The sequence below is a fragment of the Hylobates moloch genome, unplaced genomic scaffold (genome assembly GCF_009828535.3).
Source record: "Hylobates moloch isolate HMO894 unplaced genomic scaffold, HMol_V3 SCAFFOLD_1, whole genome shotgun sequence".
Lineage (NCBI taxonomy): Eukaryota > Metazoa > Chordata > Mammalia > Primates > Hylobatidae > Hylobates > Hylobates moloch.
The window spans coordinates 2,729,969-2,748,746 of NW_026652276.1; the positions used below are offsets into that span (position 1 = coordinate 2,729,969).

The following is an 18,778-nucleotide window of genomic DNA, read 5'->3' on the forward strand; positions in this document are numbered from 1 at the left end:
TCTGTGAAAGGCACAGTTCCACTGAGCAGGCTGTTGACCTAGGGAAGGTTGGGAGGGGCTCCTGGTGCCATGCCCCGTGTGTGCAAGCATTGGCGTCACACAGGGACTCTGCTTCAGCAGTGAGGTGAGAGCCAGACCTCCCCGCTAAATACAGGGTCCTGCCTGCTTCTCGTGCCCTGTCCCCTCTCTACTTTAGGAGTTCTTAACCCCGGTGTAAGGGTCTGGGTCTGAATATTTGTGGATTTCTATTCAAAGTATCTGACATCTTCATGCCCAGGGGGAACTCCATATGTGTCATTTCTGATGTAGGTTTCTTTCCTCTGGCCATGTAGTACACACAGACCTTTTCTACAGCAATCAAGAAATGTTATAATGTAAAATTTCACTAAGTCTAACTGACTGGGGAAGATTCCGTTGAAATGAGGAATCATGTGAGTTAAAAGCTTTCAAACTCCAATGCAGCCTTTTTTCCTATGAGCAGTGCCTTGCTTGGCCAGCTCTAATGGACACATGAACCTTTGCGTTTTTTTTTTTTTTTTTTAAGTGTGCAGTGGGTGAGACGGAGTCTTCAGCAAGCTTCTTCTGAGTGTTAAAGCTGGTGTTCCTGTTGTCACCCAGTGACTACCGAGTGCTGTTTTTGAGTCAGCACTGGGCTGGGCGCAAAAATAGTGAGACAGAGTCCTTGCCTGGAAGGAGCTTGTGATGTAATTTCAGCAAGCAGCACATCACACGTGAGACCATCCAGGAGCCATGTGTGACAGTGCCTGATCATTGCTCTGCTCACCCAGGAGTCATGCGTGACAGGGCGTGATCAGTGCTGAGCTCACCCAGGAGCCATGCGTGGCAGGGCGTGATCAGTGCTGAGCTCACCCAGGAGCCATGTGTGACAGGGCGTGATCAGTGCTGAGCTCACCCAGGAGCCACGCGTAGCAGGACATGATTAGTGCTGAGCTGTGGCATAAAGAGAGCCCGTGCCGAGGGACTTAGGAGCTGGGAGATAGCATAAGTCACTCTAAGCCAGCAGAGCTCTGCAGAAGGTGGCGTTTGCACTGGGACTTGGCGGGTGAGTGGGACTGGGGCAGAGAGGCAGAGGGTTGTGCATTTCCTGGCCAGCACTGGTACCAGGGAGCTGCCACGATGGGGAGGCTGCTCTGAGTGGAGCTGATTTTCAGAAGACAGGTATTAGGGGTTGTAGGCGGGGTGGTCCTACACGGAGCAGTGGAGCCGATTTCCAGAAGACAGGTATTAGGCAGGGTGGTCCCATATGGAGCGGTGGAGGCAGTCATGGTTCTTGGTAGAGAGCCAGGCGGATACTCTGCTTTTTCTTAGTCACTAATTAATTGGGTGTCTACTGTAGAGCACAAAGAAGAAAATGCATTCCCATACGCACTCTGTCCAGAGTGAATCCTGCTCACTCTTCACTTTCCCGCAGCCTGTGTTCTGCACCTTCCTCACAGCTGAATTCTCTCACTCTGCACGCCTTCCCCGCAGCCCGTGTTCTGCGCCTTCCTCACAGCTGAGTTCTCACCATCTTCCTGCGCCATCCTGCATCCTTCTCCACTCAATTTCAGCCACACGCATTTTGTGCACCTCCAGTGGTGTTCCCGTTTTGCTGATCTAAGTAATACTATGAAGATTATGCATTTGTATGAATTTTCTTACACCTATTCCTGGGAGTAGAATGCAAAAAAATAAAATTAACCTCATTGAGTTAAAAGTGGGTGGAAAGTTGCACATATAATTTTTACCACCCCAAAAAGTTGTCCGGACTGCCCAGGCACATGCATGAGGGCATCTATCTGACGACACAGCTGGGAGGCACCCATTACAGGAAGATCTGCTGGATCTTGGTGTGTAGCTGGAGACAGCTTGACATCAGAGAGCAGGGGTCTAGGGCGGGTCACGGTGGGCTGCAGGTGGGGCAGAGATGGGAGAGTTGGAGGGGTCTGGAGAAGGCGGGTCCTGCTTTCTTGAGTGAAATGCGAACACTGGCTCAGCCCGAGTGGCATTCTCAGAATGCCCACTCACAGTGCAAATAACTGACCTCGGCAACCAGAGAAGCCTACTCTGGAGTTAGTATCTGGTGGAAGTGAGAGGGTGAGAAGGCCAGGGAAAGAAAGAGGATGGGGTAGGGTCGGGACCCCGTCCTGTATTCATGCTCAATGCCCGGGACAGTGAGCCGACCCCACACTCTTTTGAGCTCCAAGAGCCATGGGGAGCGGCTGGTGTAGGGCTTCTGGGTGGACACAGTGGTTTGCCCTTGGGAAGTTTAGACTGCCCTGCCATCGAGGGCAAGATGTACCCAGGGTGTTCCTGGGTGGGCAGCGTGGTCAACAGAGGAGGCGCGCCTTCACCACCCAGCCGGGTTAACTCTGGTATGCAGACGGCCCTGACAGTTCCCTCAAGCCCCGTGGCCTGGGACGAGTGATGTTGCTGCTCTGTGCCTCGATCTCCTCTTCTTTGAGGAAGGTGTCATAATGGCACCTTCCTCAAACAGTGACTGAGAGATGGATGAGCTAATAAAGGCAAAGTTTTGAATCAGGTCTACCAGGTTGGGGGAGCTGTGGGTGGCTTTTCCTGTTCCCCCACCCTCCTCATCCTCCTCACTGTGGCTCGGGGCTATATTTGCAGAGTCACCACCTCCAGCAGGCGTGGATACCATGTGAGTCAGCATGAGTGGGCACCTGCATCTTCGTGGGCTCCAGGAGGACCCGGGCAGCAAGCAGACCGTGGAGGAGGCTTTGCTGGGGACGGCTCCGTTGAGGGGCTGCTTGGGGAAAACATCCCTTAACCTCCCCTCCAGGGCCCCCACAGTGCCCCTTCCTTCTGACCTGTATGCACTGCGCATATGGGTTGGGGTGAGGTTCTGAGCACCCAGAGTTATTGCCGAACAGCAGACGCCTAGAGTTCTCGAGGCAAATAGGTCACGTTGTATTTTCTTTGGAAAGCTTTAACCACATGATTCCATTGTTAAAATGCCATTAAACTAAACATATGACAAGCATCCCACGGTGGATGTGTGTGCCCAAAATAGCAGCAGGCCCCTTCGGAGGTGAAGGGATCTTTGGATTGGACGTGGCCCCTTTTGGAAGTCACATTCAGTCAGAGCGGAACCTGGTCTCATTAACCAGGGTCAAGCCACGCAGATGGTTAAAGATCCTCTAAGACTGTCCAAGCGTGTGTTTTCCAGTAGCACGGATAGATCTCAGGAGACACTGGCTATATTTTCCCCTGGATGCTTGCTGCTCTGTAGGGAAAATGAGAGGATTCAGCTCAGAGTGAACACTAATAGTAGGTTGCTTTATTTTGAACTAAGCTTTTTATAGTGAGCACAGGAAAGCTGACCTTTCGCTTTTCAAGGTCACGTAGCTTCTGCATTTCCTGGTCTTCTGTTGTTAGGTTACTAATAAGTGTTTAAGGATTTATCTTTTTGGTGTTTAAAATTGTCTTGAAAATCAAACGAGGTTTAAAATTGGTAACGTACATGTCCTAGAAAAAGGAAGTCAGTGGCAAAACTGGAAAATCAGAAATCAGCATCAGACTTTCTTTTTCGAAACCATGGCCATGTTCTTTTTGTTGGGACTTCTGCCTGTCGCCAGCTAACGAGCAGGTCCGTGGAAGGCACCGGGCATTCGGGCCACAGGTCAGCACGGCCCTCCCTCTGCATGAAGTAACACTCACTAGGGTATTTCTGCCTCCGCAGACTCCGCGTGCAGCAGCGCCCCAGGCTCTGGACCCAGCTCACCCAACAACAGCTCCGGGAGCGTCAGCGCGGAGAACGGTATCGCGCCCACCGTCCCCAGCATCCCGGCGGAGGTCAGTGTGAAGCATTTGTCCTGTGTCCCACAGCTAGAGTTGGACTCGGGATGGATGGGCCTGAAATGACACCACTTTGCACTTGCCCTTCACTCTTCACCTTCCAATTTGGGGTGAGGGAAAGTGGCCTGTGAGCCATCCTGAAAAGGACGCAGTTGGAGGTTACCCTCCTGCCTTCCTCTCATCGCAGACATCTCCTTTCATTATGAACACGCTAGTTCCAGGCACATCGGGGACAGCCCTGAGCCTGGTCCCTTCTCCTGACCTCTTCCAGAGCAGATGTCACTAGATGGTGTCCCAGCACAAGCCCACACATGGCAAGTGCTCTGGGTGGACAGGACCCTGCTGCCCGGCTCGCTGTGGTCGCCAGTGCTCTGAGGGTGGCTGAGAGGCCATGGGCACATGGGTATAGTTGCTAAATGAGACTTAACGTTTTTTATTTTGTATTGAGAAATACACAACACGATGTCAGCCAACAAACCATGTGTCAGGGCTGACTGGAGCGTCACCCGTGGTCAGCATGGCAGGGCCGGCCAAAGCCACAGAGCGGGGAGCTTTTCCAGGCATCATGGGAACCAGGCATCTCAGACCGCAGAGCTCAGCACCCCTGGTACCCTGCCTTCATCAGACCCTAAGTGGTGCCACAGTCTGGGAGGGACATTGGCAAGCTAGAGAGGAGTCAGGGGACGCTTGGAGTCCCTGGGCGGGAAAGATGTCAGAGACGCAGGAGCCGAGTGGCAGGGCGGGGAGGAGTGGCGCTCAGGCTGGCAGAGTCGCACCCTGACCATACGCGGAGGCTTTCCAGGGCAGCAGGTCCCAGGACCTCGCTCCGTGTTCCTTGAGCTCCTTTGTGCCCCCAGCTTTTATCCCACATGTGTCTCGAGAGCCTTGTGCCAGGCCCAGGGACAGAACCAGGCAGGCAGCAAGGACCTGCCCCACACTCCACACAATGCCCCACTGAGGAGGAGAGGCCACCCCCAGAGCACGGGGAAGAAGAGAGAGGCAGTCCCACGGGCTGAGTGGTGCCCTGGGCCTGGGTGGGCCTGACCGTGGGGCAGGGGTGGGACGGATACGCTTTAGCAGTGAGTTTTCTGATGAGTTGAGCTGGAAATGCTGTGTCTGCTTCATGGGGCAGAGTTCTACTGAGTGGGAGGTTCTTTCTGAATTCTCTCCAACTTACAGAAGGCTATAATTTATTAAATATAGTTATTGACTTTCCTTCTTAAATATTTAGAAATGAATCCTGCCCTTCCAAAGGATTGGCAAATCTTAGCTGGGATACAGAGGCATGAGTGTTTAGCATTTTCATTTGAAATTTCAAGACCGTTTATGTATAAACATTTTTAGAGACTAGAATTACTGCTAGGAACGAATTTTGCAGTTTGTCTCCAGGCTGTTTTATCCCCATTTTCTCTTATTCTTTTTAATTCATACATCGATTTCTTTTATTACCTGTCTTCAGCCTGCCAACTTCAGTACTTACTTAGATGATTAGAAGTTTTAACGGTCCTCTGTATGGCTGTGGTCATAGCTGAGGTCTACCAGTAATAAGCCTTATAATGCAACCTAGAAATTACTTCCTGCCCTGAGGTTAACACTGGTTGCATCTTGTTGATTGTGGTCCTAGATACACGTTTTTATTTAAAATGGGGCACTTATGTACATGGTAGTTAATATTGGAACAGTGCCTTGTTTGGGTGGGTCTGCATCATTCCAGTTCTGTGTTAATTTTTACAAATCGTGATACATAAATGAAGCTACTGGAAATTAATAGAACATGTAGAAGGAGTTACAGGAAATACCAAGAGGTGCCATTGTTCATGTTCCACATCAGATGTTCATTAGAGTGGGCACGGGCAGCCTTTGCATGTTGGATCACACCCAGGTGCCCTTTCTGGGTTTGAGTATCTCTAGAGTTGGACAGATCTCTGAGAACGCCTGTGCTTCACGGCCAGGGACTGGCTCTCCGTTCTCACGTGGTGCAGAGGCTAGTGAGCTTGCCCATCAGAGGGGGTGTCTCGAGTGGATGGGGGCGTCGAGGGAGCAGGGGCCTCCCAGCCTGGCTCTCAGCACTGCCTTTTCTGTTCACCGTGGGGCCCCTAGAAACACTACTGTACCTTGAAGGCCCCCCGGACCCAGGAAAGCCCAGTGTGCCGGGCACCTCCTCCTTTCCAGAGCCAGGGAAGCCCAGTGTGCCGGGCACCTCCTCCTCTACAGGCCAGGGAAGCCCAGTGTGCCGGGCACCTCCTCCTTTCCAGAGCCAGGGAAGCTCAGTGTGCCCGACACCTCCTCCTCTATAGGCCAAGGAGGCCCAGTGTGCCGGGCACCACCTCCTCTACAGGCCAAGGAGGCTCAGTGTGCCGGGCACCTCCTTTACAGGGAGGAGGCAGGGCTCAGAGAGTTACAGGAAGCCGTCCAGGTGCGTAAGGGGACAGCTCCTCTGTGGCCGCTGCTGCTGTTATTTACATGCGTGCCTGGATGCTCTGACTTCAGGCCCACGGACTTTGCCTCTGAGCACATCCTAAGGTGCGGTCCGGGGGGCTCCAGCCTCAGAATGCCTCCCGCAGGGCTCAGCCCTGAGACAGCAGATGCCAGAATGCCCTGCGATTTCTCAGGTGGACCAGTCAGCATCTCCAAGGAACAAATTCTCAGAAGCCTCCTTTAGTTCCAGAAATGGGCTTAAAAAAAAACCTTGCTTACAAAGGAAATGAAAACTTTGCAGACATTAGAACATCTCCTTATTTTGTTCTCAAATGATAATAACACAAGCACAGTTGTGCTTTCCTGGAAATCACAAGCATTTTCTCTACAGCATAACTTACTGATAGTTCTTTAACTTTTGAGAAAAAAAAATTGTCTAGGAAAAATGTTTTTCTCAGCAGCCCTTTAATCATTCCTTACACAATGTAATATGTGAGCACATCTAAAGGGAGTCGTCGGGTTTCCTCTGGGGCGAGGTGTGCCGTGGGTTTGCTCCTGAGTGAGAAGGCCGGGCTTTCTGTTCTGTAGGAACAGCCTGAGTGTAAGTGTGTGTCAGGAGACACATTTCTTCCTATCCCCACGGGCCAGTCGTATGTCTTTGGGGAAATGTCTCTTCAGATCCTTTGCCCACTTTTATACGGTGCTTCGGGTTTTGCTGGTGAGTTGCCGGAGTTCCCGCATGTTCTGGATACTGCTCCCTTGTCAGATGAATAGCTTGCACGTGTTTCCCCTTTCCGCAGGTCGTCTCTTCACTCTGGTGATTTTCTTCCTTTGCTGTGCAGAAGCTTTTTAGTTGAGCAGAGTCCCAGTTGCCTGTTTTCATTTTTGTTGCCTGTGCTTTTGAGGTCTTAGCCATAGATCTTTCACAATAGCCAAGAGGTAGAATCAACCTCAGTGTCCTTCAGCGGATGGATAGACCGAGAAAATGTGGTGCTGTACGCAGTGGAGTACTATGCAGCCATCAAAAAGGATGGAATCCTGACATTTGCAGCAACATAGATGGAACTAGAGGCCCTCACGTTAAGTGAACTAAGCCAGGCACAGAAAGACAAACATTGCATTTTCTCATTCATCTGGGGGAGCTAAAAACGTTGCTGTCATGGAGGTAGAGAGTGTAATGGAATCTGTTATCTATTCATCATTAATGTTAGTTTCTGGCAAGGGGATTTCTACCTGCCAAACCCCACTAACTAGCATGATTACAACATTTATTCCTTCTCTTTGTTTGCCCATTCATTCAGCAGACATTCCTTGAGTAGCTACTGTGTAGGGGATATAGTGGTGATAAACTATTGTCCTTTTTAGCAAAACACGTTCATTCTACAAGCAAAAAGGTATTAAATATCACAGTAGTTCAAGTCCTTGGAGACTGTTGCTGCTGACTCTTCCTGTGTGGCCTTCTAATCTTTACTCCTGGCTTGTGTTTGCTTTATCCAAGCCCATTCTTTAAAAGGTACATGATCTATAACCTGTTTTTCTAACTTAATGTATCATAAACAAGTGTCCAAGTAATCAGCTAGATTGTTCCCAACCCCCAGGGCATCCTGGTGTGCAATGCCCCTCCGTTCTGTTAACACCAAGGTGTCGGGGAAGCCGCATAGCTCTGCCGTGCCTGCTGGGTGCTCAGCCGTGCAGCCGAGGCTTCATGGGCATCAGTCCATCTCCTTATTTCTTAACGTTACATCCCACGAGTGGAGCTCCAGCATCAAAGGTTAGACAGATCTGGAAGGCCTTTGACATAGATTGCCAAATTGTCCTTTAGAAAGGATGCCACTGACAGATTTGTAATCCACCTAACAGTGTTTGTGGTTCCTCTAGGCCGAGATGGTATTATCATTTTTCAAAAGTGTTTGCCAATTTGTTGGGTTTCAAAATACGTTTTTAGATGACCATGGTGTCTTTTCCTGAGCGCCTTCCCCTTCCTGAGCTCTGCCGTCACTGGTCTTCCCCGCGAGCTTTTCCCACTGTTAGTTGTTTGATTTGCAAGCTCTGTGCTGACCCTCATCTGCCTCATACGTGGCCAGTATTGTCATCATTGCCCGCCTTTCATAGAAGCAGTTGTTTTATGATTTTCTCTTTATTTTTAATTTTTGAGGGTACATAATGTATATATTTATGGGGTACATGAGATGTTTTGATACAGGTATGCAATGCGTAATAATCACATCATGTGAAGTGTGGGGTGTCCATCCTCTCCAGCGTTTATCCTTTGTGTACCAAACAATCCGATCATATCCTTGTAGTTATTTTTAAATGTACAATTAAATTTTGTTTCCTTTTTGGTGTCTGCCTTTGATGTTATGTCTGGAAAGACTTTGCCAACTACAAAAAGGCATTGTAAACTATATTAGCCTAGAAACTGCAAGACGGCATTGTAAACTATATTAGCCTAGAAACTGCAAGACGGCATTGTAAACTATATTAGCCTAGATTTCCTTCTGACTGTTCTCTGTGGTAAATAATCAAACTGAATAGAAATCACCGAGATGATGCTGGACAGGGTGACGGAAGAACTCGTATCGGGAGGAGGAAACGAGCTGTGAATTGTGCTTTCATGTTGTGGCGCGTGTTGAAGTCTCATGCTCTCATTGCTGTCTCATTTGTTACTTGTATGTTTGCGCTCATATATCGGAATTCAGTGCAGGCTGCCACGGGTGTTTTCATCGTTGTTTTTCTTGGTGTATATTGCTGATGTTTGGCCGTGACAGACTGTGATGGTCATCGTGTGTTCTGTCCCCAGACGAGTTTGGCGCACAGACTTGTGGCGCGAGAAGGCTCGGCCGCTCCACTTCCCCTCTACACGTCACCATCCCTGCCCAACATCACGCTGGGCCTGCCTGCCACCGGCCCTTCCGCTGTAAGTCAGCCCCCGTGGGGCCGTGTGGCGTGGGGTGGCGGTGATGGGTCCTTCCACCCGAGCATCCCGGCTGTGCTTTCCAGGGCACGGCGGGCCAGCAGGACGCCGAGAGACTCGCCCTTCCCGCCCTCCAGCAGAGGCTCTCCCTTTTCCCCGGCACCCACCTCACTCCCTACCTGAGCACCTCGCCCTTGGAGCGGGACGGAGGGGCAGCGCACAGCCCTCTTCTGCAGCACATGGTCTTACTGGAGCAGCCACCGGCACAAGCGCCCCTCGTCACAGGTGAGCACAGATGGGCCTGGGTGGAGCCAGGCTCTGAGGCTACCCACGCTCTGGATGGTGCCTGGCCCTCCTCGCCTGCCTTTGGAGGAGACAGGAAGGCATGCCTGCCCCACCCCCACAGTTCCCAAACACACATCCCCGTCATGTGGTGTAGCCACCGTGACTGCAGTGAAAATCCACGCCTCACTCCCAGAGTCAGGTAGATGGAGTGGAAACAGAAGTCACTTCCCTTTCTCACCTTCTGGGAGAGGCCACTGGCTCTTGCGATTTGGGTTTCGGTCTGGACCAAGCTGAGCCAGTGCTGGAAGCCCAGAACCGACTCTCGTGGTCAGTTTGTGTTAGCGGACGCTTACAAATGTGCACTGTCTGGGGGAGTGGTTACATTTAGAAAAATACTATCTAGAGAAAAATGGGAACGTCCTTATGAAATTATATAGCAACAGCAATGTGAAAGTGTCACTTCAGAAATGAGGGAACACTGGCCAGACACGGTGGCTCACACCTGTAATCCCAGCAGTTTGGGAGGCCGAGGCAGGTGGATCAACTGAGACCAGGAGTTCAAGACCAGCCTGACTAACATGGTGAAACCCCGTCTCTACTGAAGATACAAAAATTAGCTGGGCGTGGTGGTGCGCACCTGTAATCCCAGCTACTCAGGAGGCTGAGGCAGGAGAATCGCTTGAAACTGGAAGGCAGAGGTTATAGTGACCCGAGATGGTGCCACTGCACTCTGGCCTGGGCAACAGAGCGAGACTCCGTCTCAAAAATAAATAAATGAGGGAGCAGCTACCTACCCCCTTGCCATGTGGGTCATCGTTGTACATCTTCATAGCTTTGTGTTTGGCTTCCTGGAAACCTGTTGTTGCCAATGAAAAGCTGAAATACCCTCAGAGCTGCACCTGTGAAACTCTGGCAGTGAACTTGCTGAAAACTTAGGGGCTTGGCGTGTTGTAGGAGGCTGTGCTGCAGGATGCGTGGGGCTGGGGGCTGGCTTGGGTGGGCTTGGGCCTCTGGCTTGACTAGTCTGGTGGATTTTGGTGTTTTCTTGTTTTGTGCTGCCCATGTGTCTCTGTTTAGACAGAGAGGATTCCTTCTTAGTCCTTCTTTGCCCAGAAGCCAAATGGGGCAATCTTTGTTTTGTGCCTGAGCCCCTTTCCGTTTGTTTCTCCAGAAGCTTGAATTCATGTCCCTGCCTGTCTAGAGCAGAGGAGCCCGTGGTGTAACGAGGGAGGGGGCAACCCTCACAGTGCCCCTCTGAGCTCCGGCCACAGTGGCAGGCACGTGGATCTCTCTGGAGGAATGTATCTGAGATTGCGTCTGAGTCTCTTAGATGCTGTAGACCAGCCAGCACGAGTGTGGGTAGTGAAGGACACCTGAGTTTCTCGCGTATCTTTAAAAACGTAAAATGTGCCCGATCTTCAGGATTCCTGGGATTTACTTCATCAGAGATGTTTCTGTTTGTCACTCATCTTCTTTCCTTCTCTAAATTAGTTTATTCTGCACGATTAAGTAACATGCGTAATCTTGTGTATCAGGTTTTTGGAAAACAGCCTTTTTGATAGAACCTGAATATCAAGTTTGCGTGGATCTCACCTCTCTGAGAAACATGCTGAACTTGGCATTGCTTCTTCCCTGTGTATGGTCATCCCTCTTTTCCTCCCAGGTGCAGCTTGCTCGTCAGCATGGGGACCTGCCCACAGTGCCCTCCCCAGGCTCTGCGTCGCCAGGGGGCCCATGCATGGCTGCCCAGTTTGCTCTGGCCTTGCTTTACACCTGTGCCAAGCAAGCCCCTCCAGTCTTGTGCCGCCACCTCCAAACCTCTGCAAGCCCCTCATGTCCTGCACAGCCTCCCCAGGTTGCCAGCGGCTCATCCTGCAGAGCCCCTGGCTGGGAGCCTCTGATCCAGTGTCACGTGTGCAGCGTAGTGCAGCCACACAGCCGCCTCTGCCCCAGCTTTCTCCTGCTCCATGACCCTGGGAAGTCGCTCATGCTCTGTGTCCCTTGTTTTCCCATCTAGGAAGTGGGGATACTAAGCGATCCGCCCCGTGAGCCTGATGAGGGTTAAGTGGGCTGTGCACTCGTGCCCCTGCAGGTGTTGGCGTCGTTGTTGCAGTCGTTGCCTTGTTCTTAACCTGCCACTTTCCATGCTCTCTCACTCCCCCAGCCAGCCCCTGTCTGTCCTCAGTGTCTTAGGGGCCCTCCCCCAGCCCCGCCATGAGTAGGGCCCTCATTTGGAACCCGCTGGGATTGCCCCATCTTCTTGTGGGAAGAAGCCTCCTGCGCAGGTTCCTGCCCCTCCGCTCTGTCCTCCTGTAGCCACCGGACTCTCCTTGAAGACCTGGAGGCCCCCACGCTGTCTAGAGCAGTACTGGCCAGGTCAGGAGCCACCAGCCACGGGGAGCTGTTAAACAGATAAGTCAGAATTAGAATTCAGTTTCTCAGTCACATGTGCACCACATCCAGTGCATGGCCCACAGCTGTCCCCTGAATGTTCTCATTGTCACAGAAGGTCCTGGTGGGGTAGCACTGGCCTGGAGTAAAATCCCAGCTTGTGAGCGGGAACTCCAGCCTTGCTCTACGAGCCTCATTTCCCTTCCCTAGTCCGGCACAGCAGCCAGGCCAGCCGGCTCAATGCTGGACCAGGCCACAGCCGGCCCCCAGAGCCAGGGCTCTTTCCCAGGGCCCTTTTCCCCATCAGGTGTGGTTCGTCTGCCCCCTCGTCCCAGGCCTCCATCCCTGCCCCAGCCCTGCCTTGTTGCACCTTCCCTGGATCACGCTGCATCTTCATTTCCATGTTCTGCCCTTTCCCACAGTTTTTGACAAACTCCTGCTTGAGCTGGTCTCCTGGACAGCAGTGCCTGTGTTTTCCTGGCCCACAGACAGACCCACCTTCTCGCTGGTAATCGTGGTGCATAGGCGTATAGGATATCAAAGCTAGAACAGCCCTCGAGTCACAAATGCGTTGAAACAGAGGCCTCTGTGGGTGAGGTCACTGTCAGAGACCAGAGGGGTGAGCCATGGTCCAGGGTCTCCCAGAGCTGCCTCCTACACGCCACATACCTCCAGTCAGCCTCTTTCCGCACCGTTCCGGGCGGCTCCTCGCCAGTCACAGGTTTGGCGTGCCCCTTCTATGTCCCTGTTTATGTGCTGCTCCAGTGCGGCACTCTGCACATGGTCACTGTGGACCCAGATCTTTGCAGAGTGGCTGGTACATTCTCGGAGATTAGTCTCCGCATAACTAGCTGAGGCGGGGAGTGGAGCTCAGGAGCCAATTCCTGGGTGAGAAAGAAAGGGTCTGTGCAGAGCCCTGTGCTGCTGCTTTAGTTGGATGCAAAACTGTGGGCGTGATCATTGCCTGGACAGCCCAGCTAAGTCCTCTATGGTGCTCGTGTGGCTGAGAAGCAGGACTTTGAGAACCATGTAACCTGCTGTCGGGACCCGAGAGACAGGGCCCCCCAAGACCCAGAAGGAGCTTGGTAGTGCGGGCATGTGGAGGAGAAGACTGGAGACCAGGGCTGTGCTGCAGATAGGCCTAGGGAAGGCTTTCCAGAGAAGTCGTGTCGGAGCTGAGATCTCAGTAGGAGCCTGCAGGCGGAGAGGGAAGGGCCCAGGTAGAGGGAGATGTGTGTGCCTGCTGGAGGTGGCCTTGTCACAGATCTTTCTAGCGTCCTGGCCACACACTCAGAGCATGCCACCAGCGTCTAAAGGCTACTGCCTTCCTGAGCTGGCAGTGGAGATCCACTGCCTCGCTGTCACACGCTGAGTGGAGGGGGCCCCTGGCTTCTGTGTTAGCGATTGCATGCTACTGTTTAGGCCTGATTTCCCCCCAAAACAGCGAGTCCCAGGAAGGGCTTGAGCACAGCTGGCCATGGTTCATGTCCTATAATTAGCATGCGAGGCTGTGGTCCTCAGCCCTGGCCTGGCCTCAGCTCCATCCCCAGAAGCTCAGACAGATGCTGATTGGTCCAAGCGAGTCCAGAGCACGCAGATTGCTCCCTTGGGCAGCCAGGATTGCAAACCGTGAGTTGGATCTAACTCTTGCCTGGTTTGCTTCTCAATGGAAGGATTTTAAAGAATTTCGCAGAAAAAGCAATGGAATACACCAGATGGACTTTTAAGGACTCGGGCACCCTGAATTATTCATCTCATGTGAATTCATCACTTAAACAGAATCCCAGTGTGTGAAGACCAACTCTTCAAAACTGGGTCCGGAACTTGAGAGCAACCCAGTCTTTCACCACCATTTTTCTTAAATCCCCATACCTGGTGGGGTGTGTCTAAGTGATGTGTTTGCAAACTCACTAATTAGTTTGGGTATTGCTGAGCAGCGTGTGCTAAAACTTAGACCCTGGATGGCTGGGTGCATTCCAGGGTGCTCACTCGGGAACTGTCATTGCAATTATTGTGTGTGAGAGTGTGGACTTCCAGGGGAGCTGGCCACTGAGCACAGTTTAGGCCCAGCCCCAGGTGCCTCCAGGAGGAGCAGGAGCCAGCAGCCATAGTGACACAGCCACCCAGCACCAGGAGCCAAGGTCAGCCCAGGAGCCAGGGTCAGCTCAGGAGCCAGGGTCAGCCCAGGAGCCAGGGTCAGCTCAGGAGCCAGGGTCAGCTCAGGAGCCAGGGTCAGCCCAGGGTCAGCTCAGGAGCCAGGGTCAGCTCAGGAGCCAGGGTCAGCACCAGGAGCCAGGGTCAGCCCAGGAGCCAGGGTCAGCTCAGGAGCCAGGGTTAGCTGTTGCCCTTGCACTGGGCACAGGGAGGGGCTTCTGCCAGTACTCAGGGCAGAAGGAGCAGAAGCTGGGAAAACCCTGGCTAAGATGCCCAGGGGAGGAGCCCAGAGCAGGGGGCCACTGGGGGACCACAAGAGCTAGGCTCTGCCCCACACCCTGCCCAGCACCACACAGCCAGCCCCCGCAGTTGGGTCACTGACCACAGAATTGTATCCTGATGGACTAGGATTTTATGCTCGAAAGTCCCTGACAGTATATCCTGAAGACCATATCATGGTCTGTCCTCAGAAGCTCTTGTTAATGATCTCAGGGATCCAAATTGGAAACCACACAGCCAGCAAATAGTATTGCTACGCAGAGGTCAGGGCGCTGCTTTTCAAGGATACCCAGGGGTAGGGTGTCCCCGTGTATGGCGGCCCTGGGTTTTGCACCCTGGAGGCAGCGGAGTGAAATTCTGAGTGGGCGAGATAGGCTGAGAGAGAGTGAGGGGCTGGCCCCTGGGGAGTGCAACTGGAAAAGGAACAGGGCCGGTCTGCACAGAGGTCTCTGCTCATGCCAGTTCTGAAAATGAAGCCCTGTTCCCATGGGGCGTAGGCTTGTGTCCCCGTGTGAAGCTGGTGGCCTGGGACATCCCTGGGCCCATGCAGAGGGTGGCGGGAGGCAGAGCCCTGGACGGGAAGGAGCTGGGGAGTGCTGTGCAGTCCCCACTCACACCGCTGGCTCGAGTCGCTTCTTCCTTACTGTGTGTCACACCAGGAAGCTGAATCCTATGAAGTTGGCGTGTCCTTCTCCTCCTCTGCAGAGGGTCAGGCCTGGGCAGGGGACTGTGCAGCTGGTCACCGCCTCCACCCGAACGGCGTGCACACTGAGGCTTTGGAGGAAAACAACACTACGGAAAATGTATTTCAGCTTCCCATTGCTTTCTGAGAAGAGACCTTTCCAGCAACTACGTAGCCTTTGTGTCCCCTAAAGGCAGCTTTGTGTGACTGACTTCCTTATTTCCTCCATGAAATAGTTCAATCCCACGTAATACGCACATCAACAATTGATAAATTCTGAAATGCCTTCTTTTTTTTATTTTTTTTTGAGACAGAGTCTTGTTCTGTCACCCAGGCTGGAGTGCAGTGGCATGATCTGGGCTCACTGCAACCTTGCCTCCCAGGTTCAGGCGATTCTTCTGCCTCAGCCTGCTGAGTAGCTGGGATTACAGGAGTGTGCCACCATACACAGCTAATTTTTGTATTTTTAGTAGAGACAGGGTTTTGCCATGTTGGCCAGTCTGACCTCAGGTGATCCACCCACCTCGGCCTCCCGAAGTGTCTAGGATTACAGCCACCGCGCCCAGCCTGAAATGCCTTCTTTAGGATGGTTTACCTTTTTCTTTTTTTAACGTTTTCAGGGAATGATTCTGAATGGATTTTTAGTTATTCACTTTAATAGCCAAGCATTGATAATAAAATTTAAGATAACGTATCTTTCCGGAAAGTTGTGGGGTCGGGTGAAAAGGGATGGTGGTTTAGAGAACACTAGTGAATAACTTTTGAAAAGGTGGTGAAGAGCAGCCTTGCTGGGAGTCTTGCTGGGTTTCGTCTGTCTGGATGTGTCCTTTGTGTTTGCATATCACATAGTATTTCTTAAATGTAGAAATAGCCCCTGCGAAGGGACTTGAGAAGCACTAAGCAGCATGGCTCTCACTGGGAGGCTTGGACTCCACTAAACCTGATGACACACCCAGCTGCCCTGCAAGCCCCGGCATCGGTGTCCTGGGGGAGGGACAGGACAGGAGCTGCCACTTGCCGGCAGGGCCACCTTGGTATCCCTGGAGGTCCCGTAGCCCTTGCAGCAGGCATGTAGCCCCGCCTGGGAGCAGGAACAGCAGGCTGCCTCAGGCGGATGCCGAGTTCCAAAGAGTCCCCCACCAGGGCCTCCAAGGGCTGGTATGGTCACTTCCTTAGTCATTTCACCTGGTCAGATGCCCTTGACCGGGTCAGGGTCCTTTTTACCCTGAGCAGCATTGTTTAGTTTAGTATTTACCCCCCTCAGGTTACCAGGGGAACAGATATTCACGGAGCAGGACACAGGGTTCGTTAGATCCTTTTGCCCACAAAACCATGGAAAAATGTTAAACTACCTAAACCAACAGTTTATATATATCGATGAAAAGCATGCAGAAGGAAAAAATGTACTTGACTAGGTCGCATTTTAAATCAAGATACAGATGCCAATTAAAGCAAGATCATCTATCAAAATAGATTCTTTTAATCAAAACATACAGGGTTGGTGACGGTGTGGTGAAGTGGGCATCCTCCACTCCGCTGGCAGGGATTAGCCAGATCTTTTCAGAAAGGGGTTTTGACAATCTGCATAAGGACTTTTTAAAGTGTTTACGCCATCTTTGTGCATAAAATCAGTGCTCGAAGAGACCTTAAAACGATGTCAACCCTAAGGACAATTGTTTTTCTCACAACTCAGGCTGTCTTCGGAAATATGTGGAGGTTCCCAGAACCGTGGCGGCCTTCCTCAGCACACTGGTGGCCCTCTCTTCCCTCCCACTGTGCTGTTCAGATCAAAACCCACTTTTCTAGGGCCTGTGGTCCCCAGGAACAATTGTGTGGTAGCCACTAGGGAAGGGCTTCCTCTTTGAAACCTGCCACACAGGACTCCTGACGTTTCCTGTGTCGACCTGATTTTCACAGAAAATTGCCTCCAAATTATGGTTCCTGTAGTCCCAAAGCATCAGCTCACGGCCCTCAGCCTCACCTGGAAGGGGCCGAGTTAGCGAGCCAGCTCTGGGGCACCAGGGCAGAGCGCCTGGGCTGGCGGGCACAGGGCGCAGTTGTCTCCATCACTTACTCAATAGCCCTCTCTCCCTCCTCTCTTCTTCCTCTTCCCCTCTGCTGTTTCTTCCTCCAATTATCTTCAGACTGGTATCTTTCAGGCCTGGGAGCACTGCCCCTCCACGCACAGTCCTTGGTTGGTGCAGACCGGGTGTCCCCCTCCATCCACAAGCTGCGGCAGCACCGCCCGCTGGGGCGCACCCAGTCAGCCCCGCTGCCCCAGAACGCCCAGGCTCTGCAGCACCTGGTCATCCAGCAGCAGCATCAGCAGTTTCTGGAGAAACACAAGCAGCAGTTCCAGCAGCAGCAACTGCACATGAACAAGGTGGGTTTGCCGGCTCCGCACTCCGGGCCCCGGGGTGGCTGTGTGCTGTGCGCTTCAGCCTCGGTCTGCAGGACCGGCCCCTTTCTGACCTTGAGGGAGGCCAGGAGGTAGAAAAAGGGAACCGAAGAGGCACACGCTCTGGCCCACGGCACAGAGCTGGGCACGGGTAGGGGCAGAAGGGATGTTGCTGGGAGCTTGGGCTCAGGAACAGCTCACCTGCAGGGTGAGCGCAGGGCCAGTGCCCTCTCCCACCAGCCCGCTGAGTTCTGTTGGACCACGTCCTGCCTGTGGCGCATCAGTGCCAGCGAATGGAATAGTCTACTTGGGCAACACTTTTTTCTTGGGTTTCCTAAGGCCATTTAGTAAACATATCTTTAAACAAACCAGCAACCCACAGTGCCCATCTTCCAGGCCATCCGGCACTTGCAGCCTGCCTGAGTGCATAAGCAGTGTACAGGGCAAGGGGGGCCTGGGTGCAGTTGTACAGGTGCAGAACTCCAGCAGGAAGTTGAAGGGACACTGTCAGATCTGGTTCTGGGCCCCGGCCAGCCCACAGAGGTCTGCATAACCTAGAGACATCTGGAAAGTCACTCAGATAAGTCCATTTTCAGGAGGAGGTGGTAGGCAAGGCCAGCACTGTGATGCTGGTGAAGAGGAAAACTAACATGCTGAATACGTGTTGATCAAATGCTGGCATTTGACATAGAGCATCTTTAAGGTAAGAGATGAGATGAGCGGCTGCGGACATAGTCCAGCAGTTCCTCAAAAAGTTGGACACAGCCACCACGTGGCCCCACAGCTCTGCTGCCAGAGATGAAAGCACACGTAAACTCACTCAGGCATTCACAGCAACCTGAGTCCCTGTGTCAGGCCGTTCCCGCACTGCTGTAGAACATAGCTCAGACTGCGTGATTCGTAAGTACAGAGGTCTGATTGGCTCCTGGCTCTGCAGGCTGTAGAGGAAGCATGGTGCCGGTGTCTGCTTCTGGGGAGTCCTCGAGGAAGCGTTCAATTGTGGTAGGCGAAGGGGGAGCAGCACATCACTTCGCTAGAGCAGGAGCAAGGGGTGGGGAGAGGGGCCCCCCTTCTAACCAACCAGACCCCGCCAGAACCCACTCACTACAGTGGGGACAGCACCAACGGACGGTGTTCAACCATTCGTGCTAAATCCACCCACATGATCCCGCCACCTCCTGCCAGGTCCCACCTCCAGTACGGGGGGCTACGCTTGAGCAGGAGGTGTGGGCGGGGACACAGATCCAAACCATATCAGCCATAGTAACCGTACCAGTCGTGATAGCCACATTACATGGGAACAGCCCAGGTGTCCATCCTGTGATGTGCGGCCACACGCCAGCACACCGGAATGTCAGCCACAAAGCAGAATGATGCGTGGCCACACACCAGCACACCGGCATGTCATATAACGTGGAATGATGCACGGCCACACGCC

At 52.6% G+C, this 18,778-nt stretch overlaps 1 protein-coding gene across 7 annotated transcripts in view; it reads left to right on the forward strand.

The window, feature by feature from the left end:
- The window catches only part of HDAC4 (histone deacetylase 4), a 354,088-nt gene that overhangs the window by 259,468 nt on the left and 75,842 nt on the right, over window positions 1-18,778 (forward strand). For 5 of the 7 annotated variants that reach the window (XM_032762194.2, XM_032762216.2, XM_032762240.2 and 2 more), the window contains 4 exons: window positions 3,704-3,816; window positions 9,038-9,154; window positions 9,238-9,436; window positions 17,087-17,325. In XM_032762194.2, the coding sequence (XP_032618085.1) occupies window positions 3,704-3,816; window positions 9,038-9,154; window positions 9,238-9,436; window positions 17,087-17,325 (668 nt within the window). The remainder of the gene's footprint in view (window positions 1-3,703; window positions 3,817-9,037; window positions 9,155-9,237; window positions 9,437-17,086; window positions 17,326-18,778) is intronic. The other 2 variants (XM_032762230.2, XM_058436785.1) reach the window with 1 other exon arrangement.